Source organism: Gouania willdenowi, chromosome 19 (genome assembly GCF_900634775.1).
Source record: "Gouania willdenowi chromosome 19, fGouWil2.1, whole genome shotgun sequence".
In the NCBI taxonomy this organism is placed as follows: Eukaryota; Metazoa; Chordata; class Actinopteri; order Blenniiformes; family Gobiesocidae; genus Gouania; species Gouania willdenowi.
In genome coordinates, this window is record NC_041062.1 from 10,241,494 (window position 1) to 10,254,570 (window position 13,077).

Below are 13,077 nucleotides of genomic sequence, written 5' to 3' on the forward strand. Positions count from 1 at the left end.
TGTTTATTTAAAATCTGATAATGAGTTACATAAAGTTAATCTACTGAGAGCAGTACTAACAGGATATTTTGGTGAAATAATCACAATAGTTACATTACTGTCTAGTGGGACCAGCGCACACAGACCATTGGTCAACTTTTCAGTGAAAAGATGACCCAAGCAAACGCAAAGGTTGACCACCTGAAAACTTTTCAGGCTACTTTGGAGTGGCTCAAGCCCTTTCATCTGCCTACATCCCCCAGAATGCCTTGTGGTTCTGGGTCAGGGGTTGTTTCCTGGTTAACGGAGTTCAGTGAAATTATCGAATATTCTATTGCACATATTTTCTATTGATTTTGGTTACATCTCTATCGCGATATATATTGTTATCGTTTAATTGCCGAGGCCTAGTCATCAGCTGGACTAAAGTTTTTTGATTCAGGCAAGTTTATTTTGTTTTGTTTTTTAAATATATTAACTTAAATGTCCAATATTATGCTATTTTTCACCCGTCTCCATTTGTTCTAGAACCCCCAACAACATAGAATTTGAGGTTTATTTTCCCAAAATGGGAAAATGGGCTGTGGGTCACAGCAGCATAAATCATTAATTGTCCTCCCCACCTCTACTGACCACAGAAATAGTCAATTTAAGACAATAGTCCATTGTTAAGTCCTACCGCTGCTTCGCATTGGGTCACATACACGTCAGATCATTCCATAAAGGAGATACAAGGCGATATAAAGGCCACTAAAAGTGAAACATGTTGTGTGTGGTCTTAGGTTTATCTATATACTGGGTTATGTACTGTATATACTGAATGTAAGATATTCACTTTGATATTAACTGGAATATCAACCTACCTTCGCCATGTTTGTTTTACCTGTGAGGTAGTTTGAGAAGGAGGAGCTCACATTCTGGAGGAGCCAGGATTGTCAGGAGGATGACTTTCATCACAATGCAGGAAAATTCCAACTGGCCCATTTGTAGCTGACTTTTTACAAAATGTGGAATAAAAAGGGTGGGAGGAAGCATAACCTTTTCAACTTTGGCTCTCTGAATGAGGCTAAAGGAATGTATATCACTGTAGCAAAACCATTATAAAGTGATTTTTTTCTTAATACTGCCCCTTTAAGGTTTCATTTATTCAGACAAACTTTTCACAGGAAATTTACTTTGAAATCTAGTTTGATCTCCTGACACGTTTTGACGGTCAGTCTTCCTCAGAGGCATCTACTGATCGCTTTCATGTGTCCTTATGATTTCTCAGGCTGGCACACCCCCTGTATGGGGCCCAGAAATCACTCATAAGGATCTACTGATCACATGAAAGTGATCAGTAGATGCCTCTGAGGAAGACTGACAGTTGGCAGTCAAAGCATGTCAGGAGATCAAAGTACATTTCTTGAAAAAAGTTTGTCTGAATAAATTAAACCTTAACATATTAAAGGTTTTTAAATGTGGATGATTAGCGTGCTTTGCTAACTGTTCAATATGTGGTTCTATGTGTGTCCTCAGGGCCGGCGCCCATGGTCAGCAGTCCTGGGGTGGTGAAGATCGTTGTGCGTCAGACAGCAGGCAAGGAGGGGGCCCCGGTGCCCACCCTGGCCGTGGCCCCCTTCCCTCGTGTCATACCTCAGGCCCCGCCCTCCCAGCACCCTCCTGTTAAAACCACGGCCCCGCTGCAGATGGCCCACCGCACCCCCGGCCCCGCCACCGCCCACTACACCTTAGCACCCCCCAGGAACCCCTCCAGGCCCTTACCCCCCCGTCCTGTCCTTAAAGTAGTGCAGCCTCCTGTGTTAGATCAGCCAGGTGAGAACACCGAGCTCTGCCTACAAATACTGCTACTTTCTCTCATTGGGCTTTCAAACCACTGCCTGCCCCATAATTAAACTATTAAAACAGATTATTGATCCAAACGTTTGCTGATGAGTTCCACAGAATAAAAACGTCAAACTCAAGGCCCTGAGGCCAAATCCGGCACTTCAGAGCATCAGCCCGCAGGAGACATTGTTTGTGTCATTGTAGATTTATTCAAATTTAATCAATGACCACTAATTTTCAGAGCTCACAGTTTTCCTGTGCTTACACACTCGATGGCAGTGATTTTTAAATCAATTTGTTAAAAAGATCTTTCAATTTTCCTAAAGTCCTGCAATCTCTCCTGAATTTTTCCACAAATAATACTTATTAAAGCAAAAAAAGTTTTGTGCGCTTGTGTGTTTGTGGAGCGAATATTTCCCAGACGCGGTATCTATTCGACCTGTAAGTTTTTTGACGGCTTCCAAATATCCCGTGTGTGTGCATCTGGTATTTTAGAGTAATTTGGTCATTTCAAAACGTTTATTACTTTTGAAAAAGGAAATGGTTTTCGGAAGTATGTTGGTCAGTTTGTTTGTGTGTGTTTGTGTACACGATAACTTGAAAAGTTATGAACGAATTTTGATGAAATTTTCTGGAAATGTTGATAATGGGTCAAGGAACAGCTGATAACAGCTGATTAATTTTGGTGATGTTCTGGCTACTAAAAGAAAATACATTATATAGATATATATCCCATTACTTTTCCCATCCACACTGTGGAACTCCTGTTAAAGCAAACAGACACACACAAACAGACTGACCAACATACTTCCAAAAACCATTTTTGTTTTGGAACAGTGTCTCCGTGGAGATGTACAGATCCGATCGGCCGTTGTGAAACCTATTCAGCTTTTGATCTATATCTATTTCATTACACAGCTCTGCTCCATTGCGTGCCAGAGCCAATCACAGTGGCGAGCTAAAGTCACGTGTGCGGCCAGAGCCAATCGCTTGCTGAAGACGTGGAGTAGCACCAGACCTGCGTGCAGACAAATGAGAGAAAAGAAGAAGATAGTTTAAGGCTCTTTCACAAGTTTTGAGCTCCTGTGTACTTATTTGGTGATTACGTTTCAAATCGTTTACTTTCTTGTTTGTTTGACCGTTCGCTGTTTAGACCGGACGGACGAGACCCAAAAGTTATTGGCGGGCAATGGCCGCGGCTGTGTTGAAAGGGAACAGCAAATTTTTCTGTGGATACAGCATTATAAAAGCTGATATTTTCACCACATGCTATATAACCAAATGCGCACCTTGGATGTACATGCTGAACGCACACAGAGCTGCTTAGAGAGAGAGTTGCAACAACGGACGAGTTTCCGGAAGTTTCAAATAGTCCCCGCGGGTCACAACCGGTGACGGAGTATGTGCATGCAAGCGACTGATGCTCGTGCGTGTGTGTGAGAGAGAACTAGGACAGGTAGCGAGTCACACACACACACACACACACACACACACACACACATCTCAAAACACGCCCTCACCACACAAAAGGTATTTATAATAAAAATATACACTAAATGAGTAAAATTAAACAAAACTTAAACAATATTTATACAAAAATACACAAAACTGAACAGAAATGCACAAAAATATACAGAAAGGCTCCAAAAACACACAAAATTACTCTGATATAATTATAATACACCAAACAACAAAAAATGAAAATGACTCAAAATACAACATTTATACAAAAAATACACAAAATTACAACAGAAATGCACAAAACTACACTAAAAAAAGATACAAAAATACATAAAATGGCTCCAGAATCACATGACAATGGCACCAAAAAACAATAATTATACAAACAATGGACAAAAGACAACAGAAAGATACAAAAATACACATAATTACAGAAAAATACAATAATAAATAAAATATATAAACGAGTAAAAGAAAAAACATTTATCATGCGCAAGTCCCACAGAATTAAACCACCTCACTATTTTACTTTGCACCTGCAAATATACCCCTTTATAACACTACAACAACAGTGCAGAGTATGTACACTACTTTGTACATTCAAACACACAATCATTTGGCCATAATTGACAACTCTACTTAAGCTCCCACTATATGAATACATACTTCTGACGGGCACTGTACTAGTAATTATGAATTGGTCACAAAATCAAAGGAAATGTTGAAATAAAAATCCTGCAGGGACTGATATCTGTCACGTATTGATTAGGTATTGTCATATCATTTATACCTGGAACTGCGGTCTTAAGCGATCAGCAGCTGCCTCTGAGGAAGGCTGGCAGTTGAAAGTCGAAACATGTCAGGGGATCAAAGTAAATGTCCTGTAAAAATGTATCTGAATAAAAGAAACCTTAAAATATTGACTAGTTTAGCAACAGTAACAATATTCCTATTCAACAGGATTTCTAATTTAATTTGTTTTCAAACCAGGAACCATTTTTAACTAATTCAGTGCCAGCCGTTTTAGATATTCCCCGGAGAGCTTCGTCACACTCTCCTATCAACCCTAGCTGAAAAACACAATTGAGGTTTATAGACGTCAATGGCACTCAATGAGTTAAAACTCTAGCTTTTTACTTTTCTCTGCTTTTATTTAAAACAATGGAGCAAAGATGCATCTTTCCCTCTGTCCTGTTCCTGTGTCTGTTCCCTGAATTCCTGACCCACAGATCTATATCTGACACGGATCTATAGCTGACAAACGGATCTATATTTATAACATTTCTCCTCCTGTCCTCAGCTGCAGCTCTGGTGACGTCCACCTCTTCTTCCTCCTCCTCCTCCTCTTCTTCATTGTCTACCTCCAATTCTTCAACAACTCCACGAGATTCAAACTGCGATGCTCAGATTCCATCCAGCACAAAGCAAAAGATGGCTCCTGGCACTAAAGCTAAAGCTCCTCCTCCTCGCAGGAAAGTGCCTCCCCTTCCTCCTCGCTCGCCTTTTTACATGGTAAGATGTCCCTGATCAGAGATCAATCAGGAACAGATCGTGGTCTTAATTCTCACAGAAACCGATCAGCTAACGAGACTCTCTCTCCTTGGCCCCGCCCGCTCACAGCAGTGGCTGGCCGACGCCCACCGACAGCAGCAAGACAGACACTTGGATCTGATCTTCAGCGTCAACGAGCGCCGCTGCAGCGCCAGGCCCATGTATGGCCGCGATGTTCTGGACTTCCTGACCTTCCTGCCTGGGCCTCGGCCAGCGCCTGCCGCCGTGACAGTCGCAGGTGCTCACTGGAGCCGGTCGGGCCACAGCAGCTGTCTGCTCGCCCAGGAGTCCTCCAATCACTGGCTGCGGAGCCCCGCTGTGGGAGGAGCCATCCAGAGAGTGGAGACTCGTCTGGAGCTGCTGTCTGACATCATCGATCGGTGGGTGGATGATATCAGGCATGGATGGGGCTACAGGCATGATCAACATTCATGTCATCATTAGAACAACAACCAATCAGATCGTACACAGGAAACAAAGTTTGTGTTTTTTTAAAGTTTTTTTGTGTTTAATTTTGAGTATTTTTGCCCTTTCCTGTTTGGTGTCTTTTAACGTTTCTGGGATGTTTTGTGCGTTTTTACATGGTGTGTGTATCTGGTGTAGTTTTGTGTTTTTTTTAAGTCAAGTTTTGTTTGTGTATTTGTGTTTGTGCACTTTTCAGTTGTTTTGTGTGTTTTTGTACTTTTGGGTGTATGATGTCACTCGCTGATGTTGTGTGTCTGGTTGCAGCTTCACCTTCGTGATCCCGCCTGTGGAGGCTCCGCGCCTCTCAATGCACTGCTGCCACCCCCCTCCCTCTCTGAGGAACAGGCTCACCCGCTTCTCCTCCGCCCTGGCTAATCAAGTGGCTCCTCTCACGGCCAGCCTCCATCGTATTCAATCCAGAATGAGGACACAGTTCCCCGACCTCAGACTGATCCAGTACGACTGTGGTGAGCAACCGACAAACGGACGGATGGATGGATGCTGCCTATTCTCAGACCTTATTCTTTCCTTCCTTCCTATTCTCTTACCTTGGTGCTTTTTCTTCTTCTCTCCTCTTCTCTCTTCCTTTTCATTACTAAATCTTCTTTCCTTCTTTCACGCTTCTTACTTCCTTGTTCCTACTTTCTGTATATTTTCTGCTTCCTACATTCGTCCTTTCTCCTTTCCTCTCTTGTGTCTTCCTGTCGTTCTTTGCTTCTCCCCATTTCTGTTCTCTTCTTCTGAGGTCTCAGTCATTCCTGCTGACCTCATGGCCTTTTCCTTCTTACACTGACTTCCTCTTCCTGTCTTCCTCTTCCTGTGCAGGGAAGCTGCAGACATTGCACACGCTGCTGAGGAAGCTGAAGACTGGAGGTCACCGCGTGCTGATCTTCACTCAGATGACACGCATGCTGGACGTCCTAGAGCAGTTCCTCAACTACCACGGACACATCTACCTGCGGCTGGATGGCAGCACACGCGTGGAGCAGCGGCAGGTGGGTCCCTGAATGCCTCGCGCCCCTGAATAGGAAGTGGTCTGATTCTCTCTCTTTCTGTCTGCGGTTCAGGCTCTGATGGAACGCTTCAATGCCGACCGCAGAATATTCTGCTTCATCCTGTCAACGCGCAGCGGCGGCGTCGGCGTCAACCTGACGGGCGCCGATACCGTGGTGTTCTACGACAGTGACTGGAACCCCACCATGGATGCCCAGGCCCAGGACCGCTGCCATCGCATTGGGCAGACGCGGGACGTCCACATTTACAGGTAAGGCCGGTTTCAGTCTTTGCTACGTGCTATTTTGCCTTGTTTTTTCATTCTTTTCTTCATTTTTTCCAATTTTAAAGTTTTGAAATTATCTTTTTTGTTTTATTCCTTTTATCTTTATTTGGTTTAATTATTTAATTCCCTTTCCTTATCTTTTTTAAACCAATAATTAATTATCCTTGTCATGTTCCTTTTCCTTTGCTTTTTAATCCTCCACCTTTCTCTTCTTCTCACTTGTTTTCTTCTTTCTCTTTTCGTTGATCTTTTTAGATCCTCTTTTTATTCAATGTGCACATTTCTTAAAGTTTTTCTTCTTTCTTTCCCATTGTCTTTCTTTTTTCTCCCATCCTTCCTTTCTTTTCACTTTTCAATGACATAGCGGCTCTTTCTAACCCTAACAGTCTCACATTCAGAACCACAGAATAGAATAATCACGTTTTTTAGACTTAAGTGTGTGGGCCAATTGTTGAAATTACATGACATGACTCTTTTTTAATTTTTTTCCCTTTTTTGTCAACCTTCTGTGCTTCTTCCAGTTCTTTTTCATTTTTCCTTTCTTAATCAGTGCGATCAGGTTCTGGTTTAAGGTTTAAACTTATTGCTTAAACATATTTGCTTTGTGGTGAAGTTAAGTGTTTTCCGTACCTTTTGTCGTTGTCAGGCTGATCAGTGAACGCACCGTGGAGGAGAACATCTTAAAGAAAGCCAATCAGAAGAGAATGCTGGGAGATATGGCCATCGAAGGAGGGAATTTCACCACGGCGTTCTTCAAAGAAGTAATGTCACATTTCTGAGTCTCTCATTCTTTGATGCTCTTTTTTAATTTTCTGAGAGTTAATGTGTGTGTGTGTGTGTGTGTGTGTGACGCACAGCAAACAATACGAGAGCTGTTTGATGTGGCCGATGGAGAGAAGAGGGACGCGGCCGTGGAGCTCTCTGTGGCTCCGGCCGAGGACGAGGAAGGCGGAAACAAGGCGAGCACCACCATCCTGGAGCAGGTCAGCTGATTAGAAACAAAGATTTGAGCTCAGAATGAAGGACACACTGATGTTCTTGATGTTCCTACAGGCGCTCTGTCGCGCCGAGGATGAGGAGGACATTGTGGCAGCGTCCCAGGCCAAAGCCGAGCAGGTGGCCGAGCTGGCTGAGTTCAACGAGAACATCCCGTTGGACGAGGGCGGTGAGCAGGAGGAGGTGGAGGAGCTCTCCAAGGCGGAGCAGGAAATTGCTGCGTTAGTGGAGCAGGTGATTGAAGGCGTGAGGAGAAGAAGAACTGAGAATGTTCTGTTGCTAACGCTCCATTACTCTCTGCAGCTCACGCCCATCGAGCGTTACGCCATGAACTTCCTGGAGGCCTCGTTAGAAGATGTGTGCAAAGAGGAGCTGAAGCAGGCGGAGGTGAGAACATCAGCAGCTTTGCAGGTTTGATTCTCCTCACCCCCTTTAACGCGTCCCCTCGCTGTCCTCAGGAACAAGTGGAAGCTGCTCGTAAAGGTCTGGACCAGGCCAAGGAGGGCCTCAAACTTCACGCTTCATCAGACGACGACGACGACTTCCAGTCCGTACCGACTTCCTCTGAGTCGGCTCAGCCGCCGTCGGCTCGCAGAGGCCGCAAACCCAAGGACAAGACAGTCACCTCTACGAGGACCAGTAGTCGGCTCCGAGGAGCCTCCCCAGAGCCCGAATCGGATTCGACAACTCCCAGAGACATACCTGAGAGGCTCCGCCTGAGGGGGCGGAAAACCCAGTCAAACCGCGAGTCCTCCAAGTCCAGTAAGGCGCCGTCGCCTTCCAGAGATCACGTAAAAACCAGGACCCAACCCAACCGCTCCCACCACACCACCCCAGTGCCTTCACCTCCCGCTGCAGGAAAACATCTGAGTCCAGGAGAGTCTAGAGCTGACCACGACCACACCAAAGACCACGGCGCCATGTCTCCACCGTCAACCAGCTCCCGTTCTCCTCGGAAACGCCAGTCAGCGGATAACGAAGTTCTGCGCGGTCTGGTCGAAGACTCGCCATCAGCCAAAGTCCTCCGTAAGCTGCCGGGACGTTTGGTGACGGTGGTGGAGGAGAAGGAGCCGCGGAGAAGGCGTCGGCGAGGAAGCGGCACAGGAGGAGGTTCTTCAGAGGAGAACTCAGAAGAACTGAACAAGGACAACACGTCACCAAGTCCAGACGGCAAAACCAAAACCATTGCTTTGTCTCAGGACCAAGACTCCATCCCCAGTCCTGTGCATCCTCCCCCCGTCAGAAACTACCCCCCGTACTCACCGCCGCACCACTCGCCCGACATGCCTGTGCTGAGGAACCTCCCTGTGAGACGCAGGCTGGAAACTGAGTCTCGAATGGCGGCTCAGCAGCAGAACCTGGGACGACTGAAAGAAAACCAGTCCAAGAAAACAGAAACTCCACCAGGACGAGATGCCATGTCCAACAGGGCCCTCCCATCCGTGAAAAGAAAGAGGGGCCGGCCCCCGAAGATCCCACCGGTGTCACATGAGCTTGATATCTTGGTACCGCCTTCACCCAGCTCTCCATGTGATGAAGAAAACCGTCCTCTGTCCCCGAAACGTAAGAGAGGCAGACCTCCCAGAGAGCAACAGAATGCTGAGCCAAAGACTGAGGTCATGTCTCCAACTGTAGACTCAAGAACCGATGAAGTATCTCCAACCGTAGATTCAAAAACCGAGGAAGTGTCTCCAACCGTAGACTCAAGAACTGAAGAAATGTCTCGAACCGAGGAAGTGTCCCCAACCGTGGACACAATAACCAAGGAAATGTCTCCAACCGTGGACTCAAGAACTGACAACGTGCCCTTAACTGTGGACATGGGGATTGAGGAAGTGCCTCCAACTGTGGACACACAAACCATGGAAATGTTTCCATTTGTGGACACAAGAACCGAGGAAGTGTCTCCAACCATGGACACGAGAACCGAGGAAGTGTCTCCAACCGTGGACACGAGAACCGAGGAAGTGTCTCCAACCGTGGACACGAGAACCGAGGAAGTGTCTCCAACCGTGGACATGAGAACCGAGGAAGTGTCTCCAACCGTGGACACGAGAACCGAGGAAGTGTCTCCAACCGTGGACTCGAGAACCGAGGAAGTGTCTCCAACCGTGGACTCGAGAACCGAGGAAGTGTCTCCAACCGTGGACTCGAGAACCGAGGAAGTGTCTCCAACCGTGGACTCAAGAACTGACTATGTTTCTCCAACCATGGACAGAAGAATTGCCAAAGTGTCTCCAACAGTAGACTCAAAAACTGAAGACGCGTCTCCAACTTCTGCGTTTCAACCTGATGAAGCTTCGGTCCAGGTGCCGGTCTCTGATGAATCCCTCAGTGTGCTTTCTTTACCTCTAGCAGCTCCAGGATCTTCAGTGTCTACGTGTGTCTCAGTCCCTGATGTCGTCCCAGTGCCACCAGCCAGCACGGTGACCACTCTTTCTTCTACACCGGTGGGTCCAACTTCACCTGAAGTGACCTCAGAGCCAAAAGAAACTGAACTAGTCCAAGAAGTCCAAGCATCTGCAGCGACCCAGTCCAGGTCAAGCTGTGAACCAGTGACTTCAGTGAAACCAGGACAAACTGATGGTACGAGCCTCCCACAGACACAACCATCACCTTCGTCACTCCAACCACCACCACAACAGTTGCCATCAAGCTCCACCCCTGCAGCACAAACCTGTCAAGACAACCACGAGCCACGCCCATCAGACTCAGCATCTGCAGACAAACCAAAGACTGAGACCCCAACACCGCCGACGGCACCGCCCACATCTGCCCCTGTCTCCCCCTCCTCCCAAACTGTAGCTTCTCCTACAGCAACAGACACACCAGTAGCTCCGCCCCCTCCCACAGAATCCACCACAGCTGCACCGCCACCGCTGGGAACCAACTCCCAAATCATAGCTTTCCCACAAGAGTTTGACGTTTGTGCAGAACTTTGCACATCAGAGAGGAACTCCTCAGGAGCAGGAGCCAAGTCTGTCCCTGAGATGGACGTGGATACCGCAGATGAGCGGCAGGATAACTCCAACGCCAAACGGAGAAAGTTGGAGAGTTCCTCTGAGGTCAGAGAGGACATGGGCGGAGCTAAAGAGAAGCTGAAGCCTCAAGCCGCAGAGGAACCCGTCAAAGATCAGGCGACTCAGGGTCAGAAAAGAACGATAAGTCGCCAAAGCAGCATAGAGTCCACGTGCTCCTCCACGCCGTCATCCGGGTGCTCGAGCTCCACCCTCACCCGCTACGCCCACCACAAGAAGACCTACGAGAACCGACATCCTGCCAAGAGGAAGCGAGAGGAAGTGACGGTAGCAGCCAGCAAGGACGAGAAGACAGACGGCGAGGGGAGGAAACAGGAGGGGGAGCTTCCCACACTTCAATCCAGGAGAGTGTCCAGGTCCTCGTCTTTGTCCTCCAGCTCTGAAAGTGATGAGAGTGGGGCGGAGCTTCGGCTGACACGCTCCGCCAAACGGCAGTTGCAGGACCAGAAGAAGGATGAGGTTGGGAACTCGTCCACGCCTTCAAGAAGCTCCAGGAGGAACGCCGGCGCGTCCACGGGAGGCGAGTCGGGCAGTGACACGTCTTCGGTCCGGACGAGCAGGAAGTCTGTGGGACCTCCACAGGAAGCCAAAGCTCACGCCAACAGTTCCCCATCACTGCCTCCTGAGCCTGAAGTGTTGGGGAAACGCTGCTCGGCGCTCAACGCCGCCGCTAAGCTGTTAGCCATGAAAGGCCGAGTGGACACGCCCGGTCACACCCCCAGGAAAGACCCGGCTGCCAAGACCGTGGGGACCTCAGACCAAAAGCCCCAGAGTAGATCTGTTTCTGCGTCTCCTCTGAGTAACAGTAAAAGCAGTAAAAACGCCACGCCCACTCCGGCCACACCCAGTCCGGCTGCCCGCTGCGGCTCGCGCTCTACCCGACAGTGTCCGGGCTCCCTGTTGCCCCCTTTGGAACTGGAGTACAGGCGGCCCAAGCTGGAGGAGAAGGCAGCATCGTCTTCACGAGGACAGAGCGCGTGCAGCAGCATGAGCAGCGATGGTGAGACAGACAACGGTCGGCGTCGCAGCCGGAGCCGCAGCAGCAGCAGCAGCCGGCGCAACCGCAGCCTCGGCTCCAGGAGCGTCGCCCGCACAGGGTCTCGGTCCGGCGGCACGTCGTCCGGCAGCGAGAGGGATCGCAGCCTGGAGCGGGCTGGGAACAGGGACAACCCTCAGCGCCGTAAGGACGGGGGGCGTGTCCACAAACCGCCACAGGAGGTGCCGACCAGCAGCTCGGGGAACGAGGGCACACCCGACCGAGTGCTACGAAGCGTCGCCGCTCTGGCAGCGGTGCAAGCACGGTCGCCGGCCGCCAGCACGCGCTCTTCCGCCAACCAGCAGCGCCTCAACAAGACCTGACGGGCTAGAGTCGCTCAGCGGATATAAGCACGCCATCGCCTCCGAGGCTTTGGGACGCTGCGCCGCAGACGGAGCTGGTTCCCACGGCGCCGACCCACATGGGGAAAGAAAGGTGCATGAGGTCACTCCACGTACTGTAATCATCAAAGACTTGAAGACTGATCCATGGTGTCGCGGTGAGATTAAACGGCGGCCTCTGCTGGATCGTTGCTGCACTACACAAGCTTCGCTTCTCTTTGGTTTCCTTCGTTTAAATCGTTTCCTCGTTTGCACATCTGATGTTGTGGTGTAGCGAAATGGTTGATCATGGACTCGGCGTGTGGTCAGCACCCTGCGGTCAGCGTGCCTTGTGATGTGTCAAACTAAGACTGGAGCACCCGCAGCATCACGTTTCTTTTTCACTCTCGTTTAACATGGCTTTTGGTTCATGTGAATAAAGTGTAAATGTGATTTTCTTTGGACGGTGATGACGGTCTGACTTTGGATTTGTTGTCTTTTTATTTGCTGCATTCCTTTGGATCCTCGTAATTCCATGTTTTACTTGAACTTTAAGATGAATACAGTTGAATAAAAAGACCAAACCTTCAGTGTTTCTCTGTGTGCTTTCACCTCACGTCCTTTTATCCAATCAAACACCAGGACAAAGACGTGACATTAAATGCTGAGTTTGGGAACCTAGAGCAGGAGATGCAAAGATGCACACTGGAGAATTCATTAAAATATGAGCAACATTTAAAATATTAAAAAGAACAAGCAGAAAGTGCAATGTTGTTTTTACCCATTTTCTTGCCTTACTACTATAGCCTTAGTAAAGGCAAAAAGAATGTCTTGTGTGATTTCATTGAAGGTTCCTTGGTGAGATCTCTGAACCGGGTCAAGGTGAAGTCCTGATTCCTTGAGGGTTCTTCACCATCTGAGCTGCTGTTCTAGATCTTGTTCTCTCAGTTTAGGAACCACCAACACCAGCATCTGCTCCAGTGGTGGTGGTTCTTCCTGACATCACAGTCAGCTGTGAGTACTGCTTATCCAATCAGGTATGTAATATTTGTTGTCTACATTTAGGAATAATTACATCATGTGCTAAGTGTTTACTGCCCCCTGGTGCATCCTTTGTGTACTACA

At 48.0% G+C, this 13,077-nt stretch overlaps 1 protein-coding gene across 1 annotated transcript in view; it reads left to right on the forward strand.

The window, feature by feature from the left end:
- Positions 1 to 12,542, forward strand: part of srcap (Snf2-related CREBBP activator protein) — a 31,957-nt gene extending 19,415 nt beyond the window's left edge. Inside the window, exons 23-33 of the mRNA XM_028475570.1 lie at positions 1,498 to 1,794; positions 4,568 to 4,779; positions 4,888 to 5,198; positions 5,548 to 5,750; positions 6,109 to 6,278; positions 6,351 to 6,547; positions 7,209 to 7,323; positions 7,420 to 7,545; positions 7,616 to 7,792; positions 7,862 to 7,945; positions 8,017 to 12,542. Of these exons, the coding sequence (XP_028331371.1) occupies positions 1,498 to 1,794; positions 4,568 to 4,779; positions 4,888 to 5,198; positions 5,548 to 5,750; positions 6,109 to 6,278; positions 6,351 to 6,547; positions 7,209 to 7,323; positions 7,420 to 7,545; positions 7,616 to 7,792; positions 7,862 to 7,945; positions 8,017 to 11,955 (5,831 nt within the window). The 3' untranslated portion in view covers positions 11,956 to 12,542. The remainder of the gene's footprint in view (positions 1 to 1,497; positions 1,795 to 4,567; positions 4,780 to 4,887; positions 5,199 to 5,547; positions 5,751 to 6,108; positions 6,279 to 6,350; positions 6,548 to 7,208; positions 7,324 to 7,419; positions 7,546 to 7,615; positions 7,793 to 7,861; positions 7,946 to 8,016) is intronic.
- Positions 12,543 to 13,077: the final 535 nt, after the last annotated feature.